General features: G+C 43.2%; 1 protein-coding gene and 1 pseudogene across 1 annotated transcript in view; one reads left to right on the top strand and one right to left on the bottom strand.

The window, feature by feature from the left end:
• LOC103077903 (transient receptor potential cation channel subfamily M member 3-like) overlaps positions 1 to 25,241 on the top strand; it is a 104,464-nt gene that overhangs the window by 63,748 nt on the left and 15,475 nt on the right. The window contains exon 8 of the mRNA XM_007452998.1: positions 9,175 to 9,249. Coding sequence (XP_007453060.1) covers positions 9,175 to 9,249 — 75 coding nt within the window. The remainder of the gene's footprint in view (positions 1 to 9,174; positions 9,250 to 25,241) is intronic.
• LOC103077626 (transcription and mRNA export factor ENY2 pseudogene) lies at positions 7,422 to 7,727 on the bottom strand (annotated as a pseudogene).

Below are 25,241 nucleotides of genomic sequence, written 5' to 3'. Positions count from 1 at the left end.
AGCACCCGCTCTTAGCACCACTGCTTTGTATGTTTCAGGCTCAGTGACTCCAGAAATGTGCTCAATGCTGGGGGCTCTACTGTCAGAGTCCTTGATGTTCAGAGAAATCCTGCAGTCCACCGTTATTAGCTGATTTGGGGGTAGAAACAGAAGCCCAGAAATCTGGTTGCTTTACCTGCAGGCCCCTGGAGAGCCTACTAACTAGAATTCACTGCCAAGGGAATATTTTAATAAGCCAAGGTTCTAGGAGAATAAAGCCTTTGAAACTGAATACAAAGAGACCTCTAATTTTTAATCTATATATTACTGAGAATTACGTTGGAAATAAGGGAGCAGGGCAGTAATATAAATCTTGAGTGAATGAAGAAATTCATGATGTAAAATGCCATAAAGCAGTGCTTTTTAAAAATTCACATTTCATTTCTAGTATATGTCTCTCATTTCCCTGGACTGTAATGGACCCCTTATACGTATTAGTATTTTTCTCTTGTTAAAATTATGAAGCCAACTTACCCTGGAAATTTGACATAGATTATCTAAAGAATACTACTGACATCCTTACTATTAAATCCTTACTATTTACCAACCTCTCTGGCACCAAAACTAGAGTTAATGTCATGCATAGTAAGTGCTCAATAAAGAGTTGCTGATTTGGCATGAAACAAATTTTAGTGATTTTGACTCAGTCATATTATTATAAGAAATGTGTGAATTTACAATTTCCAAAAAATTCCAAAAATATTTTAGCAACAGCAGCATTATTGAAATAAGCAGGTAGCTTCCTGGGAGGCTATTTTAAAGGATTGTAGTCATTTATATATAACTAAATAATTTGTATCATAAATACTACATAAATTATTTATTTTTATTCTTATTATGACTGTTAAGTAAGTCTCATTTCTTTGTATTTATACCAAATACAGAGAGACGAAGCCTGAGTGTCAACAATAGCACAGAGAGGGAGGCATATGACAAAGGGAAGGTCTAAGGTATGAGTCACATCAGAGTTTCCTTGGAAAGTTTTCCATTTTGGAGTAAGTTGGATAGCCATACAGTAAGAGGTTAGAGTTGACATGGAACCATCGGGTCCCTTGCCCACTATTGACATTGCAGACCTAGTGGGACACTTTTCCCACTGAGCCTTGTTACAGCTCAGGACCATTTTGCATTCATTAAGACACAGGTTCTGCTGCTGTAACAATGACTCAAAACAATGGATGCCTCAATGAGACAGGAGTTTATTCCTTATGCATGTGTTATTCTGAACATGAGTCCAGGCCTTTTGTGGTAGCCTCACAATGTTGAGGACTCAGATTTCTTCTTTCTTTTGCTCTGCACATCCCTGTTTTCATGGTCTGCGGGAACTCACTGTCACATCTACATTCTGCTCAGAAGGAATCAGGAAAAAGTCATAACCTGTTCCCTTAAAGGCACAATGAGGAAGTCATATACAGGATTTTGGCTTACATCCTATGTGCCAATATTTGGTCACATATTCACACCTAGCAAAAGGGGGATTCAAAAATGTAGTCTTTATCCTGGGCATAAAGCTAAAATTCTATCACTATGAAGGAGGAAAATAGATATTAGGGTACAGCCAGCACTTTTTGCCACACCTTTCCAGCATAGCATTACAGATGGTTATTAAGAATTGGCTGGAGTTGGCACATGAGGTAAAACATACCTGCCATTCATAAATAAGGTACACCTACATGTTCTAGTGTGTTCATTGAGTAGCTTTGTCCATAAATAACGCCTGTAGCATATGCTTCATATCATGTGCTTTCACTCTTCACGTGTGTGTTTCTTAGTGATATATAGCTGAAGAGTCTTCCACTGGTCCTGGAAATTGTAATTTCCCCTTGAAATGGGATTGAGACTAGCGGTCTAAAATTATATATATTACTTTAGACCATCCTGGTTTAGTTAACTTTTTAGGTTAACTCAAACAGATCCTCCTAGCCTCAAAGTAATTGCATAGGCTCTACTATGCATAATTTGTACACATTCCATAATGGATCCATAGCCACATATTTTTGCGGTACGCGAGCCTCTCACTGCTGTGGCGTCTCCTGTTGTGGAGCACAGGCTCTGGACACGCAGGCTCAGCGGCTGTGGCTCACGGGCCCAGCCGCTCTGCGGCATGTGGGATCTTCCCAGACCGGGGCACGAACCCGTGTCCCCTGCATCGGCAGGCGGACTCTCAACCACTAGCACCACCAGGGAAGCCCCATAGCCACATGTTTTCTTGCACATCATTTGTAACCTTTAAATGCCTAAATATTAAAAATAAATAGAAGAGATTCAGTTCCGTATTTCTGTGACATTGTACTTAATATTAATTTTTCAAAGATAAATCCTAGGAAATAATTCTCATGTGACCTACACAGGACTGTACTCTTGGTAACAGGCAGGAGGATGGAGATTGCTCGCCTCTCAAATCCTTCCTGAGGGGGAAAGGTTGTAACTGGGCCTTGGCCCAGTTGGGGAAAAAGGACAAGAACCCCATCTTAGGGAGTAAAAGCAGCAGCGCATCCTCCGACTCTGTTGAGGAAACGTTTGAGGAGACCTGGAAAGCAGATGCATTTGTGAGGGATTTAAAGCTGTTTTATACCAATTATCCAGTTTGACATTCCTACATTTTATAACCCCTAAGTGCTAACTAATAATTTGGCAAGATACAGCTGAAAGGCTCTTGAAACCTTCTGAATGCCTATAAATATATAATTAAGAGTATTTCCTGACACTGACAGTTATAAAAAGATTAATTAGTAGAACTTCTCTTAACAAATGGTGAGCTGGGTCACCTTGTTTTAGAGACTGAGATACATGTGTATTACTGATCCAACCCTAGTTAGTTTTTCTTTTGATTTTAGCTTGTGTTCCTCAGTGAAACCAAAAAGATGGAGCTAAAAGCAGTTGGGGTTTCTTTTCTATCTTAAGTGAATAAAGCCTACGAGGATCTATTGCCGTACAGATTTAATGAAACCACAGGCCAGCACTTTAAAAATAAACCTTGCCTTTCCTCTCTGGGTATTCTTTGAATAGAACAGTTTCTTGGCCTTGTTTCTGCCTTGCCTATATCTTTTTCCCTCATCTTTTTATAGTACCAAACTCGGAGGTATTGTGACTTTTCCATTCAGACAAACTAAGTTTCTGTAGAAAATAGATTCAATGTTTAGAAACCCCATTAGAAAATAGTATAAATAAATTCAAAGAACAATTGGGAAAGCAAAGAAAATATTTGCAACCATGACAAAGAGCTCATTTACATAATAAGCAAAGGGCATCTACAAATCCTAAAGGAAAATCCTGTAAGAAAATGGGTAAAGTATATCAACAGGAAAATCTTGGGGAAGAAAATACAAATGCTCAACTTCACTCAAAATTAAAGAAATGGGGGCTTCCCTGGTGGCGCAGTGGTTGAGAGTCCGCCGCCTGCCGATGCAGGGGACACGGGTTCGTACCCCGGTCCGGGAAGATCCCACATGCTGCGGAGCAGCTGGGCCCGTGAGCCATGGCCACTGAGCCTGCGCGTCCAGAGCCTGTGCTCCGCAACAGGAGAGGCCACAACAGTGAGAGGCCCAAAAAAAAAAAAAAAAAAAAAAAAAAATGAAAGAAATGAAAGCTAAGACAACAATGAAATTTTTTTAACCTATCAAGTTGACAAAAAACAGAGTTTAAAAATATCTAGTGTCAATAAGTGTGTATGGAAATCTGTACTGGAGGGTGTGCAAATATGGGCAACCTTATCTGGAAGGTAATTTGGCTACCCCTATTAAATTTTAAATGCACATACCTTTTGGCCCTGTAATTTTACTTCTGAGGATTTATTTTATGTATATTTATTGCCATATTGTTTATGGTAATAAAAATGGAAATAATTCAAAGATTCACCAATAAGTGACTAATTAAATTATATGTAGACATACAGTGAAAGACTGTGAAGTTATTATAAATAATGCAATAGCTCTGTTTGGGCTCCTATGGAAAGATACCCAATGGTAGTTTTTATGTCCTTTTCTTAAGTTAAAGCCTATTGTACAACAGTAGAACTGTGTGTTTACGATCACATTTACGTTTTTTTAAATTATGTGTGTGTGTGTATATATGCTTACAAAATATCTTAAAGGACACAGGTGAACAATTATAGCTTCTAGAGAATGAGACTTGAGGTAAGGGAAGTAAGATGAGAACTGACATTTTCCACTAAATTCCTTTTAAAAACCTCTCAGTGTTGTTTTTTGACAATGACCAAATTATAGCTTTTATAAAAGGAAGGAAGGAAGGGAAGAAGGGAGGGAGAGAGAAAAGGAGGGATGGAGAGAGGGAGAGAGGAGGAAGGATGGATGAAGGAAGAAAACTTTTTGGAAGTAGTCAGCCTATCCATGTTCAGTACTTTCTTCCCCACAAGTATATGTTTATCATTCTTGACCTGTGGGTAAGGAGCCAACACAGCTGTGTTTGACACACCTTGATTTCTTTTGCTCACTGAGTCTGCTGGCAATTCTTTGCTTCATCTAAGACAAAAGGAAAGAGTCAAGTCAGGAGATCTAATGGAAGAGGCTGGTTAAAGACATGCCATGGAGAATAATATTCTCAAATCATATAAAGGATGTGTATAAAACAATAAGACAACATAACAGGTTTGAATCTTATATTTGATAGTGGCTGGAATCAGAGCCAAAATTATCTTCCCTTTTTGGAGGTGGTAAATGACAAAATAGCCTAAATTTATTCCCAGTCCTTAGCCATAACCAGGTAGCCTAGTATAATGGGGCTACTGAAAATGCCCTACTTCTATACCTCTACCATGAGCACAATTCAGTAGAGCTAAATTGTTCGTTTTCCTTTTATTAGGCTCTTGGGCACCCCAAAGTCCAGCTCCCCTCTCCCTGGATCCTACTCCCTGTGATGGAGTAGGCTCACACACAGCTCATTCAACAGCCATTTCATGTTGAGTATTGTCTGTGATGCTCACACTGGAAAAAATGGTTCCCACTATATTCTTGACTGCACTGTACTCTTAAGATGCTTTGTATGGAGCCAAAATACATGTCAGAAGTTCATCAGCTTTTCAAAATATGGCAAGAACGAGAACTCAAAATATCTGTCATCTAAAATAAGTAGTGATCGCTCCCTCTGTTATTTTCCCCTTGATAGTTCTTCTGTTACTCCACCAGTATTTGCTTGTGTGCCTACAATATATAAAGCACTATAGAGATGGCAAGATAAATAAGACATAATTGTGCACTTGAAGAACTTAGAGTTTTACAAATAAGTTAACGATAACTAGCTATTGAGTGCTATTTTAAAACTTTACAAGGAATAACTGATTCAGTCCTTAGAACGACCCTATGAAGTGAGTACCATTATTATTCCCATTGGCCAAAAAGAAAACTGAGGCACAAAGGAGGTCAAGTAATAGCCCCCAAGGTCAGACTGCTAAAAAGTGGCAGACCCAAGAAGTCTGCCTGCGTCCATGTCTCAACTGTTGTGCTCCACGGGCTCTCGATATGCAAAGGGCTGCATTAAACAGCAACAAGTGTCAAATGCCCTTGAATGATACGAAATACAACAGGAATTCAGACAGAAAGCATTTCTGGATGGAATGTTCATGGGGGTGGTGTAGTCAAGGTATTCTCAGGAAGATTTTGACAGATGGAATGTGGGCAATGGATTGCAAGCCATGCGGGTGAAAGCTTTCAACATTTAGAAAGGTAGTGAGTGCACAGCATGTGGTCTAATTACATTTATTTTACTTTCATTAAATTGTTTTTCCTATCTTCATAAGCAGAATTTCAGCTGCAAATATAAATAATGTCTATATGCAAACTAGGCTTAGTTTGTTTTTTTAGGAAACGCGATCATCAAAAACATAAGGATAAGATATAGATGTTTCATTGTTTCCCTTTTATTGACCCTCCTTAATAGAATGATGTAAAGGTAGAATATAGTGTAATATGATAAATGGAACATTATTGTGTATACATAGATATAGATATATAGATGGGGCAGAAGCAGAGCTATTCATACTCATGGGATTCTATATATCCATAACTATATATTATCATTGGTTTAATATATATATTTCACCTAGTTCATTGCCTTCATTTTCCAGATAGGAAAGCCCACTTGGAAAAGGTCAATCAAGTAGCCTACCTAAATTCATACAGTGAATTAACTGGCACAGCTTTTACCTGAACTCACGACTCCAAACTCCTAACTGCTACTCTTTGCTCAGCGTTGTCATTACCTTAGTTTGGGAGGTACTTCTCTTATTCTGTTTAACAAAGCACCAGGGGAACTCAAATAAGAAAAGGTTCTCCAGGCACCTGAGCAAGGAATAAAAGCAGGGCACTTAGGATATCAACGTATTTGACGCAAAATCCTTAGCCCTTTATTCTCCAGTTTTTCCCCTTGAGACCATTTCTCCGCTGCATCTTGAAGGGTAAGCAAGGAAGTATCAAGAGAATTGGAATCACAATCAACAGACACTGGATGTTCAGACATTTCCATTTTTAGCTGTGCAACAAATCGGCAAAAATCTGGTTGATCTGCACTAAAATGTCATTTAACTTTTGTTCATTAGGACTTGGTAACTGGGGGGGGAAAGAAAGAAACTAAAAATACCAGTGTGCTGTTCAGTCTGCAGGAAAGACACAGCTAAGCCAATTTTGTGCTTGGTTCCTTAAAACAAGCGCTTTTGTGGTAAATTTCCAGGAGGGTTTGTGTCATCAACTCTTTGAGGTTTTGCTCCTAATATTTAACAAGCTAATTGTTGCACAAAGTGGTGGTTAACAAGCTGTCTAATTGTTGCACAAAGTGGTGGGGTGGCCTGGGGAGGTGTGTGCTCCCAAACTGAATTTATGTTCTCAGGAAGGTGCTAATTAGTAACTTTCTGGAAAATGTACAGTAGTTACTCTTGGCTTGTTACTTTTTTTTTTTTTTAATTCATGAGATATTTATTAAAATAACACATTTAGGGAAAAAAATCAATACAATTGTATGCATCATTACTGAAAACTGTATACCATCATACAAAAAAGGATTTTATTTTTGGAAATCGATTCCTAATTTATGGCAAGTCCCCCCGTCCCCCCAGCCGCTGCGTTGGGTCTTGTTGCTGTGCGCAGGCTTTCTCTAGTTGTGGCAAGTGGGGGCTACACTTCATTGTGATGAGCGGGCTTCTCATTGCAGTGGCCTCTCCCGCTGCAGAGCACAGGCTCTAGGCACACAGGCTCAGCAGTTATGGCGCATGGGCCTAGCTGCTCCGTGGCATACAGGATCTTCCCTGACCAGGGATCGAACCCGTGTCCCCTGCGTTGGCAGGCGGATTCCCAACCACTGTGCCACCAGGGAAGTCTGGCAAGTTTTACTTTCAGAAATAAAACCACAAAACAACACAATCTAATTCAATCTTAAAGCCTGGCATGCTGAGCAAGGAATGTTCTTATTCTTTGTAGGAGCTCCTTCTTTACACTGTCAGGTACCAGGGCTCTGCCTTTTGGTGTGATTTCAGCCACCAAGTCATCAACAGTAATGTGTTCTAGTACTTTTTCTTTAATTACCTCTTTACAGTGTGCCTTCAACTGATCCTTCCAGCCACATTCAGTTAATTTATCTCTCAGCCACTCTTTGAGGCATTCTCTTTCTCCAGTTTCTATCAACTTTTGGTTAATTGCTTCTCTCATCTGCGCATCTTTGTTCATCTTGCTAGCCACCATCACCGCGGGCAAGGGCTGTCCCTTTCCAGTGATGAAATGACCCTTGCGCTGACTACCATTACCTACCACACTCTTCGGCCGCCAGGACCTAGACCCTCCTTGGCTTGTTATTTTGCAAACTATTGATAATCCAGAAGAACCAACCCTTATATTTTGTGCTTCAAGTGATATTGCTTTGTGTTTTCCCCAATGAGTACATTCTTATGAAGAGGCAGCCCTGCCAAGTTATGGGCACTGTGGAAATTACCAAGTGATGTTTTATGAAAAATGGGGTGAGACCCTACTATGCCTCTCACCAACCAGCTATCCCCTGCCCAACCAGCAACCAACAACTACCACCCCAAGCTGTGGCTGCTCTAGAAGTCTGGCTTGATTCTAGGATATTAGGGCTAGAAGACCTAACTCAAGGATCTGGGCCCCTCTGTAAATGCTCTTTTAGGGAAGGAGCAAAAAGGGGCAGAGGCAGATTCTCCTGAGGCCTAGATTTGAAATGAGATCCTGCCTGAGTCATCTAGCCTAAAACTAGCTTGTTAGTAAGTTAACAACTCCAGAGACATTATTTACCATTAAATTTCTCTCCCAGTTTGGGATAGAATAGCCAGAATTGGTAGGAAACCTGTTACAATGAAATGTCTTTGACGACTTTTTTTTGGAAGATAGATAGATAGAAAGGTAGGTAGGTAGATAGATAGATAGATAGATAGATAGACAGACAGAAAGAGGTATATGATAGAGACAATATGTGACAGATAGATATAGATATATATGGTTCTATCTATCTATCTATCTAATTAGTCATTTTCTTGGCCCATGAGAGAAGAGAGGGAAATGTGGGGATCTCTTCAGTAAATAACATATGAGCTATGTTGAGTGACGCATTGGCATTGGTTTCAATTCCCTTTTAAAAAGAAAAGTTAAGTACATTAGCCTCTGAAAAAGTACTTCTTTTAGGTCAGAAGTAGCTAATTACCTGAGAATAAGACATGTATCTCTAGAAATCAGAAAAAAAAATGTTTTTAAAGGGAGGGAGGGAGGAATCCAGTATTTATTCAGCCTTGGAAGACATAATTATTGTTATAATTAGTATAACAAAAACAAACATTTCTTGAGGATTTACTAAGTGCCAAGCATTGTTACAAGCACTTAACATGGATTAACTCATTTAATCCTTTAACCACTACAACAGTTACCTAGGCTGAAACAGAATAATGAAGGCTATGTCCTCCAGCAAAGGGAATGTTGATTTTAAGGAGCCATTTATCTGAGGGAGCAGTGAGACAAGGCATAGCTGGTACAGAGTGCTGTTTGATGCTTTGCATAGGTCTGAATATGCATTTGGGTTGCCATCACATGTGTAAATTTATAAATTGGGAGATTGGTCTGCTTTAATAAAATGTGAATCCAACCATTGGGTTGTAGAAATTTCAAAGATTTTATTTTTTGACAGGATGCCTGCCGTTTTTCTCTCTTGATTCCCGCTTGTTTTATTCATTTTGGGGTAGTTGCCAATTAGACCCAATTGGTAAGTATAATTAATGGACAACATGAATTTCCTCTTAAACCCCAACCAAGAAAATTAACCATAGAAATAATCATTTCCTTTACAAATTCCTAACACTATCCCTCCCTGTGACTGCTGTTTATCTCTTCTAAGACATCCAACCACACCAGAGATTAATTACTCCCTATTATTTATCATCTTCATAATACCACATAAGACAGAGAAGAGAGAAATGAGCGTTTATTGAGGTCCAAGTATATTCCAGGCACTGTGCTAGCATTTTCATATATACTGTCTCTTTCAATAGTCACAAAAACCCTTCAAAGTAGGAATTATTATCTTCCTTCTTTATAGTAGATGAAATGGCATCTCAGAGTAGTTAAGCCCTTGTTTTATATCCAGTTAGTGGTACAGACAGGTACAAACCTAGGCTGATAAGATTCCAAAACCCTTGCTCTTTTCACCCCACATAAGGAAGCATTGTTTCATTCAAAAAGACACTCCGCTAAAATTTTGTTACCTTGGAGGGTTTGGGGGTCATTATTTCATTCAACAACTATTTGAACACAAACTCTGTGTCAGACACGGATTGAATATTGGTTCAGCTGGGAATAATCATCAGCAGAACTTTGGGTGGAGGACAGTGGTTAGTGGCAAGATGGTAGAGGAATTCACAGGAACAAGAGGAGGAGGAAGTAGGACAGGGTGGTGGCATGGGCGGTAAGGGTGAAGACAAACAGAGGAGCTCCTGATCGTGTGCCCATGGCTACAGTCTTTCTTCATGTGACTCGTGGACTTCCCTTTGTCATCCTATGCCTGAGAATATATGAAGGAGGCTGGGAAGGCAAAGGGACGTTCAATTGTCATCACTGGCATCTTTTTGATCATTGCACCATCATCCAATGCATTGGGGTAACCATGACATGAAGTTTTCCATCACTGAGCTCATAACTGTTCCATGAGATAAATAACAACTCGGTAAGTTAAAGGTCATAGCAGAGCTTCATCCAGGGAGCCTTGGAAGTAAGAAACAGTGAATTTATATTCTCAGAGACTGACAGCCCTGGATTCAAATCAAGTGACCTGAAAAGGATGTTAAACTTCCTCTGGGCAGGTTACATGTATATCAGGAACATCTCATTGTCTTCCTTGGATGCTGTAACATGTTCAGCCTAATCATTCAGACTTTTTACTACTGGTAGAATCAACCAATCAAGCAGAAGACCATCCAAACTACAAATACCAAATTCATGATCAGTTAACTTTGGACTGTGATAACTTGCCATTTTCCAGATGCTCTCAACTGAATGTGTTGTTTGAAGTTTTTCTGCCTTTTAAAGAATTTTCCCTTCAAAGGATAGGTTGTGTGAAGAAGACAGTTACAGTTTAAACATCTGCCCTCTCTTCATTTTATAAAGTGGCTTGACAGAAGTTGGCTGTGACACTGAACTGTTTGCCACGCTTGTTAATGAAAAGCACCTTGTCGATCAAGAAAATAATGGAGTCAAATGAATAATATTGGAGGAGTAGAACAAATTTAATGAAACCTGTTTCTTGGTATTTGCCTGTCTTGTTTATCTGACTTATTTTCCAATTCAAGCTAGGAGCTCTCTCTTTTTTAGGAAGGAACCCCGTTCCACATTGGAACTCTCTGTACAGGGACTGGGACAGTTCCTGTAAACAAATGAGTCTGAAACAGGTAACTGTCCACCATTCTGATAAGACTTAGGTTCTTTTACACGTAGGGAAGAATGCTGAGATCTCCTTTCAGACTAGAAAGATTTGGGTTGCAAATGTTTGACTGGCATTTTGGTCTCAGTTGCTGGTCAGAACTAATAGGTCCTTCTGATGGCAACTTTCTTGGTGGGACTCAGTCTCTTCCTTGTTTCACTAACTGGAAGACCTTCCATATCTTCTCATTTGTTGTTTTTCTAGCTTTCCTCTCCTTCCTAATGCCTGTGGACCTTATGTCCCACCCATTCCAAACTACTTGCAGTTTGTCTTAAAGGACATGCCCTGTTCGATGTGTTTTTGTCCCATTTTGACATTTGCTGAAATTCCAACCTCTCCCAACTCTACTTATTGGCAAAAACCTACACTCTTAAGTCTAAGCTTGAAAATCTTCTTTTTTCTGAAATACTACCAGAAACCATACACACACACACACACACACACACACACCACACACACACACACACACACGTGATACTCTTAGGCTCAGTTATTCACCACCTAACCCCCGTTCCCACAGCACTCTGTATAAACCTGTGTTGTAGCATTGCCTCTTTGGTAGAGCGGTTGTCTGCCTGCACCTCCTCCCTCATCACCTGTAGATTGTGAGCTCCATGTGAGCAGAGCCTGAGTCATACTCACTTTTGTCATCCTGCAAATCTAGCACAGTGCCTGGCACATGCAGGTAGGTAGGTGCTCAATAAATTTTTATTGTAAACATCAATATTTGGTTTTCTGGCCTTATTTTTAACTCTCGTTTCCAGCCTGATGTAAAAATGTAATAGAAGAGTTTAGAAACTAAAAGCTATATAGAAAGGACGCATAATAAAACAATAATACAGAGATTCAGGGAGGATAAATAAATAGGAACGTGTACAGGCAAAGACCATCATGCATACTTCCAACTGTCATGGGCATAAAAACGTTTATTCTAGAAATTTGACTGCATTTCTCTTGACTTGTGCTTGTTGTCAAATCATTTCTATCTTGTGGATTTAGAGAGTCTAGGATATACATTTTTGTAGCAGCCAATGCCATCATGGCTTCATTATTTCCATTTACACAGAAAAAGAAATAAGTATTGATTTTTCTGCACTTATCTAAAGTGATAAGTGCCCATGGCTGCTTTTCAGTCTACATTAGGATCAACCATTCAGTAGAAATGCATAGCTAACTTTAGAAAGTTAGACAAACATAAAATAAATGGGAAAACTTGTGCTGACTGAGTACTTTTCTGCCATAATCAACAATTTTACAGTAGGATATATTTGGAGACGATAAGGTATCTCATTCTCTAGGGGTCTTTTAAAAAAGCAGGCTGAGATTTTAATTCACTGGAGATGGGTCAGGCCAGGGCAATTGTCATAGGGCCCTTCAAAGCCCCTTCCCAGGATTTAAAATAATTTGCCCATCCTTTGAAAATACTGTTTGGATCATTTCAAGCCATTTAAACTAGTGGATGTAAGCCTATATTTCATATAGGCTAGGAAAATGACTAGAAGTAGTGCTCCCAAAATGTCAGTAATAAAGTTGTCATAAGTTTTAACAGAATAAAAATCTTTTAACTTGAACCCTGAGCTTAAGATCATTAAGCCCTGAGAAATAGGAGAAAAATAGAGATGTTATGCCCTAATACTGGCCAAATAAGCATGCAGCTTTTTTTTTTTTTTTGGCATCCATCACTGAAGCAACAAGCACTCTTACCCTTACTGAACAGGCTGTCCCTGTTCTGCAAGGAGGCCAGATTTCACAAGCCTTGCAGAGTCCCACATGCCTGCAACCCTGCAGGCAAACACTCAAGTCCTAAATCCCAGGCAGAGGAATCAACAGTTCTTGTTGGCTAACGAGCCTTGACATCTCTGGGTCCACATGGGGTTCTGTGGGCAATTCCTGGTAGAATGAGGCAGGGTGGAAAAACAGGTGCACCTTTGCTAAAACAGAGGGCTGAGGATTGAAGAGTCAGCTTTCCTGGTCATCAGAAGGATCTGAGCTGAACCCTTCCTCATTAGCAGCATTTCGTCCACCCAAAGGGAGAACACAGGAAGTGCATATTGACTCTGGTTCACATCAGAATTTATTATGAAATCATGGTGGAGTTTGGGGAGAAGTGGAAAGTTCATTACACCCTGTATTTCCATTTTTCTATCCTGTTTTCTTGGTTTGAGTGGAGCAGGGTTTTGTTCCATTTTTTAATTTTTTTCCATTATTCAAGTAATAAGAACCGTTGTTATGAGTATGAATTATTGTTCATAAACTTAGGTATGTAGGAAATGTCACATAATAACAATTTTCCTTAATTCAAATAAATCCAATTCCAAGCCCCCTTTCCATCTAGTTCTGGTAAATTCAATCTTTATCTATTAGGTCTCTCCCACTCTCTCTCTCTCTCTCCCTCTCCCTCCCCCCATCCTCCCCCCCTTCCTCTCCTCTCTCCCCATATTCCTCTCTCCTCTACCCTTGTCCCCTCCCCTTCGCTCCCTCCCTCCCCCCTTCCTCTCCCCCCCTCCTCTCCCCCCCTCCTCTCCCCCCCTCCTCTCCCCCCCTCCTCTCCCCCCCTCCTCTCCCCCCCTCCTCTCCCCCCCTCCTCTCCCCCCCTCCTCTCCCCCCCTCCTCTCCCCCCCTCCTCTCCCCCCCTCCTCTCCCCCCCTCCTCTCCCCCCCTCCTCTCCCCCCCTCCTCTCCCCCCCTCCTCTCCCCCCCTCCTCTCCCCCCCTCCTCTCCCCCCCTCCTCTCCCCCCCTCCTCTCCCCCCCTCCTCTCCCCCCCTCCTCTCCCCCCCTCCTCTCCCCCCCTCCTCTCCCCCCCTCCTCTCCCCCCCTCCTCTCCCCCCCTCCTCTCCCCCCCTCCTCTCCCCCCCTCCTCTCCCCCCCTCCTCTCCCCCCCTCCTCTCCCCCCCTCCTCTCCCCCCCTCCTCTCCCCCCCTCCTCTCCCCCCCTCCTCTCCCCCCCTCCTCTCCCCCCCTCCTCTCCCCCCCTCCTCTCCCCCCCTCCTCTCCCCCCCTCCTCTCCCCCCCTCCTCTCCCCCCCTCCTCTCCCCCCCTCCTCTCCCCCCCTCCTCTCCCCCCCTCCTCTCCCCCCCTCCTCTCCCCCCCTCCTCTCCCCCCCTCCTCTCCCCCCCTCCTCTCCCCCCCTCCTCTCCCCCCCTCCTCTCCCCCCCTCCTCTCCCCCCCTCCTCTCCCCCCCTCCTCTCCCCCCCTCCTCTCCCCCCCTCCTCTCCCCCCCTCCTCTCCCCCCCTCCTCTCCCCCCCTCCTCTCCCCCCCTCCTCTCCCCCCCTCCTCTCCCCCCCTCCTCTCCCCCCCTCCTCTCCCCCCCTCCTCTCCCCCCCTCCTCTCCCCCCCTCCTCTCCCCCCCTCCTCTCCCCCCCTCCTCTCCCCCCCTCCTCTCCCCCCCTCCTCTCCCCCCCTCCTCTCCCCCCCTCCTCTCCCCCCCTCCTCTCCCCCCCTCCTCTCCCCCCCTCCTCTCCCCCCCTCCTCTCCCCCCCTCCTCTCCCCCCCTCCTCTCCCCCCCTCCTCTCCCCCCCTCCTCTCCCCCCCTCCTCTCCCCCCCTCCTCTCCCCCCCTCCTCTCCCCCCCTCCTCTCCCCCCCTCCTCTCCCCCCCTCCTCTCCCCCCCTCCTCTCCCCCCCTCCTCTCCCCCCCTCCTCTCCCCCCCTCCTCTCCCCCCCTCCTCTCCCCCCCTCCTCTCCCCCCCTCCTCTCCCCCCCTCCTCTCCCCCCCTCCTCTCCCCCCCTCCTCTCCCCCCCTCCTCTCCCCCCCTCCTCTCCCCCCCTCCTCTCCCCCCCTCCTCTCCCCCCCTCCTCTCCCCCCCTCCTCTCCCCCCCTCCTCTCCCCCCCTCCTCTCCCCCCCTCCTCTCCCCCCCTCCTCTCCCCCCCTCCTCTCCCCCCCTCCTCTCCCCCCCTCCTCTCCCCCCCTCCTCTCCCCCCCTCCTCTCCCCCCCTCCTCTCCCCCCCTCCTCTCCCCCCCTCCTCTCCCCCCCTCCTCTCCCCCCCTCCTCTCCCCCCCTCCTCTCCCCCCCTCCTCTCCCCCCCTCCTCTCCCCCCCTCCTCTCCCCCCCTCCTCTCCCCCCCTCCTCTCCCCCCCTCCTCTCCCCCCCTCCTCTCCCCCCTTCCTCTCCCCCCCTTCCTCTCCTCTCTTCTCTCCCCACCCCACTGTCCTCTCTCTCTCCCTACCCGCCTCTCTCATGCTTATGGTGTACCTGGAAAACTGAATAAGAGCCTTTTAACCTCCCTCAGCCAAGGTGACCACTGATAAAAACAACTGCCCAAGCCTGCTTGGTCCCTTCAGGGTGGAAGGCTCTGGTGCTGCCTGGCCGAGTAAAGCCAGCGGTATCTTTGCTGCAGCTGGCATCCCCGTGGCCAGGGCTCTACAGCCCTGACTCAGCACCCCAAAGTGCACTTCACAGCAGCCCCCTCAGACCAGATGCCTGTGCTAATCCCATCCTTAAGGAGTTTACATTTGAGTGGAAGGAGACAGAGAACAAACAAGTAAAATACGTAGTGTATTGCATAGTGATAAGTGCTGGGGAGAGAGAAAAAGCAAAGAAGGCAGAAAGGCAAGTGCAGGGAAGGGGCTGCAATTCTCAGTAGAGTAAGGGGAGGACTCCCTGAAGAGGGGACATCTGAGTAAAGACTTGGAGGAAATGAGGGAGCAAGTTGTGTGATGTTTTGGAGGAAACCATTTCCAGCAGAGGAAACAGAAAGGCGCTGAGGTGGGAATGTGGGCAGCATATTTGAGGAGCATCAGGAGGCCTGTGTGACCACGTGGACGGAAGAGTAGGAGAGGAGTGCGGAGGAGGCCAAAGAGGAAACAAGGGCCAGGGCCAGGCAGGACTGTAAGGCCTCCAACTTTCACGTTCACTCTGTGGGAGGTGGGAGCTTGTGAAGTTCTGAGCAAAGGAATGAGTGGTCTTGTATGTTTCAATAGACTGGCTGTGCCTGCTGAGTTGAGAGTCATCCAGATTGGGAGCAGGGATGAAAACAGAGATGCCAGTCAAGAAAAAATGGCACTAATCCAGGCAAAAGCTGATGGTGACTAGACTAGGGGTGGTAGCAGTTGAGGAGGTGAGAAGTAGTCAAATTGGAACTATGATATGAAGGTAGACCAGGCAAGATTTACCATCAAATTGGATATGGGGTATGGTTCCAGATTTTGGAAGCTGATCAGTAGAAGAATGGAGTTTCCATTTTCCAGTCTGGAGAAGACTGTGGGGATGGGGATGGCAGGGATAAGACAATATCAGCATCTTAGCTGTGGACATGTCAGATTTGAGAGGCCTCAGAGCACGTGTGGAGACATCGAGAGGGGCACGGTTATGTGAGACTGAAGTTTGGTGGAGATATTTGGCCTCGAATTATAAACATGGAAGTTGTCTGTGTGTCGACAGTATATGAAACCATGTGAGTGGATGAGATCACCAAGGGAGTGTGTGAGGAGAGGACAGGACAGGAGAGAACCAAGAACTGAGCTTCAAGACAGTCCTTCTATCAGAGGAGAGACCAGCAAAGGAGATAAAGAAGGAGCAGCTAGTGAAGTGAGAGGGAAACCAGAGGAGAATGCTCTCTGGAAGCCAAGCAAAGAACATATTTCCAAGAGGAAGGAATGGCCAACTATGTCAAATGCTGTTGACAGGACAAGTAAGGAGACCCGGGAACTGACCATCAGGGATGTTGCGAGTCTTTTCTGCCTGGCCCAGGAGTTGGATAATTTCCTCCCCATCTCATTCGCTTCCACCTCTCCCCATCAAATACACTTGTCTTTCTCTTCCTCCTCTTCAGGGCATCAGCGAGCTTAGTTCTTTAACAAAAACCATCATGAGAGCTTATCTTCAGGCCACCAGCGTAAACCTCCCGTGAGAAAACACAGCCCAGTGGGCCCTTTTGGAAATAAGGAGAAGAAAAAACAAATTTAAAACAAAATATGAATTAACTGATAATCAATGATCCTGCTACACAGGAAGATATTATTGACTTTTAGGCAAAGTACCAAGTAGAGAGTAAATTAAATATACGTAATTTCCAGCAGTGCAGTGAAACCCCTGTTGAATTAGGATGAAGTGGTGAGCCATTGGTTTTTAAACGGTTGTAGGGGTTGAATTGCAAGAAGAGTGCATATCTTGCGGTGCGGGCAATAGTCTACCAATCACGTGCAGCTAAAACAGGTGTCAGTGCTTGGCTGACACAGGTTTCCAGCTTGGTTGGTTTCTCATTGATCTTAGGCATACTTGGGCTCAACATACTAACAGATGTTGCAATATATGAATCATATTTATCACATTAGTTAGACTCAAAGGTTGGCAAATTATGGCCTGTGGGCCAAATCCAGTGCATTATTCATCTTTGTAAATAAAGCTTTACTGGAATATAACTGTGTCCACGCTCCATCTTTCATGCACCATCTCTGGCTGCTTTCATGCTACAGTGGCAGAGTTGAGAACTTGCAGCAGAGATCATCTAGCCTGCAAAGCTGAAGATATTTACTATCTGGCCTCTTACAGATAAAGTTTGCTGACTCCTAGTAAGACTTCAATAGACTATTAGAAATATAACAGGGACATTCCAGTCCTACTCCATGGGCTTTCACCTTAATTTATTCCAGGGGGCACATCTTAGATTTCACTTCTTTTCACAGGCGAAAAGTCTCCACTCTCTACAGATTTATGCTAGGGCATCGGTTCTCAGAGTGTGGTCCGTGGACCAGCAACAATAGCATTATCCGGGAACTTGTTAGAAATGCACATTCTCAAGTCCCATTCTAGACCTACTGATCAGAAGCTCTGAGGGTGGGGCCCAGCAGTGTGTATTTTAGCTGATCCTCCAGGTGATTCTGGAGGATGCTAGGCTTGAGAGCCATCCTGCTAGAGCACACACTGGTAAGAAGAGCTGAGAACTGGAAATGGGCATTTCCACACACCTCTTCTTGTGATAATTCTCAGTGCACAAACTAGTTCTTTGCACATTAGAATCGGGATTTTAAGAGCAGTTCTTAGAGTGCCACGCTCTTCTATGTAACATTAGGATAACCCATTTACTAGAATAATAGTATTAACACTGATTATTGATGTCAAATGACTCTTGGTGGCAGCAGTAGGAATAACTGAAGTGGCTGTTTTCACACCAACTCAACAGAGCAGGGTACTGAGGTTAACGACCCCCATGCCCCTGGGCCTTGACTGTCTCTGATTCTTCATCATGACACTCCAGTGTGCTTAAGTGATAGAATGTAATGAGACACTTATTTATAAGAGAGAAAAGTAGAAGGCATTTATATCCAACTCCATCAAGGATATGCTAGAACATGAGAAAAACTTTAAATTGATCTTTTCCCCCTACAGGATTTATGCAGGTGCTGTTGTATTGTTGTTGCTATTTTCCTTTGCTTAATGATCTAATCCTTCCCTGGAGCTTCATCCGTCTGTGTGGCTAGAGGAAGAAATATCTCTGATAACAAACAGCTGTGATTTATTTAGATGGAGCTAGAAACTGGATCTCAAGAATCAGAGAGGGGCAACAAGTGAGTCTTAGCCTTTTTAAGCCAGGAAGAGGTGAACAAAGGAACAGTGAACAAACTCAGTCCCCTTTCTATAATATATCCAGAATTGGCATCTATTTTAAAAAATCTGCTAGAAACGAGTTTGAGACCCTAGAGTGATCATATGTACAGGTTTGTCCAAAACTAAATAATTCTGGTTTATATTGATCCTTGTCATCCCAGAGTAATTATTAATGATGACCTCTTCACTTGCAAGAATGTCCTGGTTTTTGTATGATAAATCACCTGGTCACCCTAGTGAGAGACAAGCCGGTGGAGTGCAGAGTGCAGGCTCTGAATTTCCTAATAGGTCTCTGAAACCCTGTTCAGACATGTGATTTACTCTCAGTGCCTCAATTTACTTAACTATAAAATGGGGATGATAATATCTCTGTCATAGGGTTGGTGAGCAGATTAAGTGAGCATATACAACTCGCCTGGCTGAGTGCCCAGCACCTGGTGGGTGCTTTGTAGCCTCTACTTCCCCTACAGGAATAAGAAACTGCCTTCAGTCAGTTTGCCGAGTGGACTTCACTATGTGAAACCATTCACTGCAACCCAGAAATTCATAAGCCCCCTTGTTTGGGTTCCATTTTTAATAAGCTTTTTTTAAATCTGTGGCAATTGTTGTTTCCTTTTAAGGAGCTGTAAAGACATTAAGAAAAAACTGTCTTTCAGAAAAGGCCATATTTGCGTCTAAAAAATAAGATCACGTACACAAACTTGAACCAGAGTTTCAAGTTTGTTAGATGCTGCTGCAAAATGAATGCCAGAAACAGAAGTGACTGCACTGTAATTCATGGTGTTGGAGCTTGAGGAAGTCGAGTAAATTATAACTCACTTTTGACAGGACAAGATTCAAACTGACCGAGAGTTGAACACTGGAGTTAGGCAGATGGAGATCAAAATATCACTTTTATTAATGATGAAGCAGTCGAAGATAATGACTTATTGTGAGGGCCAAATGGGTTTGCCTGCTTACCTCAGCCCTCAGACAGACAACCAGAGGAGAAATTTGGGTCTACAGAAACAGTTTTACTCATATCACTGACTGGCACTGGTCCATAGAGGAAAATGAAAAAAGATGCTAAATCCTCCTCCCTGAGAGACTTTTAGTAGACTCGTCCTATCCAATCAAGATTAGTCACCACCAACCAGGTTACTCAATTCTATATATAGAGACAAGAGAAGGACAAGGGGCTAGATATGTCACATTAATGGAGCCCTCCACATGGAAACTTGACACCAGAGGAAAGAAGGTTTCCCATGACATTGTCACCATATTTCTCACTGAGGATTTAGTAACAGTGAAAATTCGATCAGATTGGACACATTATCTTTTGGAAAAGATGCCAGATAATCAAATAAAAATGTATTGCTTTTCCCAACTGCTGGTCAGAAATTGGATTAAATACCATTACTAGCTCCCAAATAATCAGTACCCTTCCTTTGTCTCATACATGATAATGGCAGTCAGTTATTTTAATAACTTTAATAAACTTTGTGGTGAATGAAGGTCACTCCTGGCCTACAGCAAGTTAGCTGCTAAAACGTATCCATCACCTCAGAGAGAACAGAATTAGGTTTCTACTTCAGTCATATAGTTCCCTATTTATTTCAGCTGGAGGAAATAATAGCTTTCACGGACATCCTTCCAGCCAGGGGAAGAGTGTAAACCTTTGTTCGCGTCTTTCTCCCCAGTGTCCAGGACACGTTGTCACTGCAGCTGGGTCCAATTCTGAGAAATAATAAGGCTTCAATTTAAAAGTACAAGACAGCTGAACTGAAATTGGCTATTCAAGTTCCTAAGAATCTGGACTCTTGCAGACTTAATCCAGATGGACAGAGCAATCAATGTGTGAGCACCCACCCAGGTCACTCAGTGTGTTCCTTTCTTGGTCTCTGACCACCACTAAGGCCAGTACTGAAGGCCTGTAAAAGGACACCAGGGACCACTTAAATGGCTGTCATCTCCACTTTCAGCAGTTTGCATCAGCAGTATTGAGGTATGATACTTAGTCCCCTTATAACAACCCATCTATTCATGTCGTTTCAGCTGTGCTAGTCTCAAGGTATAGACCCTAGGCATTGTACCTTCTAATTTTACTTCACAAGCATTTATTTGAACTACCTTCTAAGTATGAGGCACTATGGAAAACAGAATGTTGTCTAAGAGGGGTGTGGGTGTTTCTGTCCCAAAGAGTTTACAATGTAGTGGATGAAACTTTCATTAAAGCAAGGCAGAATTAAAAAACTGCCAAAGGATATGTAGAAAAATAAATAAATAATGGGACTACAAAGGAATGAATAATTAATACTGCCTGAGGGAGTTAGGAAGGGCCTCAGGCATTAGTAACATTTGAGATGGACTTTGCAGATTGAGTTAGGGTTTCTGAGGGGCTGCAATAAATAGCACCTCTTTTCCTCATCCAAGTTCTACACACTTCGAGAAGTAAAAGAAGTAGTTAATGGAACTCAGAATATCATTTTTAGTTGGGGGACAAGTTAGCAGACATGGCTTTTAGACTGTTGACCAAGTGGGATTATTGACTCCCCAGAATTAGGCAGAATTCCACAGTAAGCCTTCATTCCCCACCCCACGGCATACACCCACAGGGACAGGGCCCTGGAGGAGTTGGGAGATGTCAGGCTCCCTGCAGGCAGGAAGATGCCAAGAGAAAGAAGAGCGAGACTGAGTGGGCAAATCCAGTTATTCTTCTCAACTCTACCAAGGAGTAAAAGCATAGAAAACCCAAGGATCTGCTTAGGAAAAATTCCTCATGAAACCAAGAGTAGGGTAAGATACTCCTCTCTGAAAATTAGGATGGCTAAAGGGGAATTTAAAAATAGTCCTAGATGGAGGATAAGGAAGATAGTCTGGATGAGACTAGAATCAGAATGAACAGAAAGTTCTGGAGAGAGGGATGAGGCTGTGAATAAAGGTTGGGTCCAGAATATGGGGAGCCTTGTCTGTCATGCAAAATTATTTGGGCTTTTATCTATAAGCAATGGGAACCCACTAAATATTGTTACAGAGAAGACTGTATTTACAGATGATAACTAGCAGTTATGTGACGATTGTTGTAGAGGCAGAGAAGTCAGGAAGCAGTCTCAGTAGTCCACAGGAAAACCAGTGAGCACAGAAACTGGGCATTTGGCATCATTCCTGATTTCAGGAGAATTTAAATCAGATCTAAGTGCCCTGGATCTCAGGTCAGTTGATTAAGGGAAAATTGCTTATGTCATAAAACATTTGAAAATTTCTATAGGAATAGTTACATTGTCATATAATCTATGAGCAATCAGGATATACTTGAGGTGATTCAGTATCCTGCCTTCCTTCTGTACCCCAGATTTTAGTGAACTACATGTAGAACACTCTATGATATGCTGGGGATACAAAGATAAACCTACCTACAGAGAAAAGAGATGTCCAAACACGTAAATTAATGAGAGAAAACTTCAAGAGATATGTAAGGTACTATGAGAATTTTTTCCTTGGTATCATAGTAGTTGATTGACAAATTTATAAAGTATATTCATTGGCATGGGCTTTTAAGAAAAGTAAATGCTATAAGAACACAGAAGTGAGAATAGTTAATTCTGCCTGGTGGGGGTGAAAGGGAGGGGCCTAAGGAAGACTTTGAGCCTGGGAACTGCAGGATGCATATAAGTTCTCCAGAAAGAGTAAGTCAAAAAGAACATGCCTTAAAGAGGGAATAGAATTTTTCACATTTGGTGCAGGGAGAAGTAATTGCAGTCTCCTTCAAATGACGCAGAGATTTTTTTTTTTAATTATTTCGGAAGGGCAAATTAATACACAGTTTTGCCATTACCAGCAACATTTCCCTCTCTCTTACCATTTACCTCTCCTACCCAGCCGTGCCCTGCACTGTGGGCTAGGTCTTTCCAAATCATAATTCCCCTGGCTGCTCTGCTGCTTACTAATTCTGCCAAGAAGCCAAAGGATCTTGTACGAGCTGTGGACCTAGATCCTGGCACATTTATAGGGGAGTGTGGGCAAGGAATTATAAAGTAAAATGAGTTAGAATCCTTTTGATTACCTTACATTTGAGAAGGCAAGGATGCCTTTTGATGTGGGTTTTGAACAGAGCAGAAACTAAGAAGACTGTAGCTTTGTTTCGGCGAGTTTTCTTGTAGACTTAGATCAGTTACATTAAAACATTCAGCCTGCAAACAATGGCCCCAAAGAAAAAAACGCTGGCTCTTTCCTTTTATGAGAGTAATACTTGCCTTACAGCCCATGCCATTGGCCATTCCCTTTCTTTTGAAACGATTCACGTGGATTGTTGCTTGGTTGTCCTAGAAACATACGGACGTTAATAGCAGAACATTTTAATCAGAGCTGTCTGGCCATGAGGGAATAACTGTTTTCCATTGATTAAGTCAAAAGCTAAGTTTGTTTACTAGCATGTAATATACTTGGAGTCAACTTATGAGTTTTGTTATTTGGCATTTACATCTTTGTCCAACCCACAGAATTCAAAAGACTTAAGCTGATTGAAGCACTGAGGAGAGGCCCCTCGGTAGAAGACATCTGGGGAGTGACAAAAAGATCACTTACCCCAAAGCAGAAAGTTTTAGTGTTTTGGATAGGAGATAAAGGAATTTGCCTTCCTAAGCATATTACTGGTCTGCGTGAGAGAACATTCAAACTTTGGAAAAGTGTGTTTCAAATTATTTATTTGTCAGAGCATACTTTTGGTTTAAGTCCATAAAATGCATTTGTCGTCATGAATCATTTATACAGTTAAAATAGAAACCTTTTACAAACCTAATAAATATATATAAGAATCTTTGTATTTGTTTAACCATATAGTTCTCAGTAAGTGCCAGACTCTGTTCTAAGTACTTGACAAATAACTCATTACTCAAAACAGTGCTATGAATCGTGCGCCAACTCTGTGTATTAGACACTGTGTAGAATTCTAAAATATATTGTTGGTTTATCAATTCATATCAAGATGTATTTATGCCTTTCTAGGATGTGCATAGTTCCAGCTACCATGTTAGTAGTACAATGTCTAGACATGCTGTCAAAGTTTACAGTAGCAAGGAGGTAAAATAGACTAGAGTGACCCATGCTGAGTTAGAAAGTAGGGGTCAACAGGAAGCAGCAGACAAATGAAGGCAGAGGCAGTCATGGAACTGGGAATCAGAGTCAGAGATCAGGACGGGACAGGTTCAGCCCAGTTCCAGCCAGGCAGCCCATGATCTAAAGAAAAGAGTCATCACCTGAGTGAGACAGGTCCAGGCTTCCAGAGTATAGGGCAGAGATGGCATGAAGAAGTGCTTCCAGAAAAGTCCACTGAAATCAAGGCAAAACCCCAGTCTTGGGGCCCACATTGCCGGGGGGGAGCAAGCAAATGTCCCAGGCTGGCTGGCCTACAGAAGAGGGTGCCACTCTCCAGGAGCCAAGGGTATTCAGAGAGGACGGATTGCTCTCTCTGCTCTTGGGCTTAGAGCTCTCTGAAGACCATCTGAATCCCTTCCGCTGTCTGAGTGAAGTTCCTTGATTGACCACATGAGTGAGTCCTCTTCTCTTTGAGAGAAGCAGAGCAGCTCACCATGACTGGTAACCAGGTTTCCCACCTGAGCATCAGTTAAGCTCCAAAATGAAGGCCTGCCTGACACTGTGTAGATGGTAGGCTTACACCCAGTTTAGAACTGAATATTGCCTCTTAAAGCCCTACCTCAGGGCTTCCCTGGTGGTGCAGTGGTTAAGAATCCGCCTGCCAATGCAGGAGACACGAGTTCGAGTCCTTCTCCGGGAAGATCCCGCATGCCGCGGAGCAGCTAAGCCCATGCACCACAACTACTGAGCCTGCGCACCTAGAGCCCGTGCTCCACAAGTGAAGCCACCACAATGAGAAGCCCGTGCACTGCAACGGAGAGTAGCTCCCACCCACCTCAACTAGAGAAAAGCCCACGCACAACAACAAAGACCCAGTGCAGCCAAAAATAAAACAAATAAAATAAATTTAAAAAAAGAAAAGCCCTACCTCAAAAACAAAAAAATCTCTGCTATCCTCCATTTTTCTCTTACAAAGAGCCCTCAACTACTGTCTCCCTGCGAGGGTCCTCAGGCTAAGCAAAGAGCATCTGAGGACTTTTCATGTTGTTAAGGACAGGCGAAGACTGCCTTGGAGTCAGCAGAGGTGAGGCTGGGGAGGGGAATGTTTGGTGGCAATAAAGAGAAACTCACTCAAAATATATAAAGGAGTATTTTTGATAAAGAGAAATGTGTTTAGAGGAAGGTTTACAAACTATGGTCCACCCTGTTTTCATATGGCTCATGGGCTAAGAATGTTTTTTTTCATTTTTAAATGTTTGAAAATAAAAGAATAGTTTTGTGACATATGAAAACTACATCAAATTCAAATTTCAGCCTCCATCTGAAAATTCCATTTTTCTCATTAGTAGACCTGTAGTACAAAAAAAAAAAAATGTATTCAATTGTGTTTTGCAATTCGTCCATAAACATTCTGTATAATTTGTTTTCTCTCTTGTTATATAAGTACCTGCATGATGTCCTCTATTTTGCCCATTGTCCTACAAAGCCTAAAATATTTACTATATAGCCCCTTACAGAAAAAAATTTTCTACCTTTGACCTATAGGGGACTCTGTACGAACTACAGCCAAGTGACTGTATCTTGAACTGAAAAGTCACTAATAATCTAGGCAATAAATCCCTCTCTCTCTCCCACTCTCGCGCTCTCTCTCTCTCTCACCCCC

Source organism: Lipotes vexillifer, unplaced genomic scaffold (genome assembly GCF_000442215.2).
Source record: "Lipotes vexillifer unplaced genomic scaffold, Lipotes_vexillifer_v1.1 scaffold1889, whole genome shotgun sequence".
NCBI classification, from domain to species: domain Eukaryota; kingdom Metazoa; phylum Chordata; class Mammalia; order Artiodactyla; family Lipotidae; genus Lipotes; species Lipotes vexillifer.
Note: the sequence above shows the minus strand (reverse complement) of the source record. Positions and strands in the feature narration are given on the sequence as shown.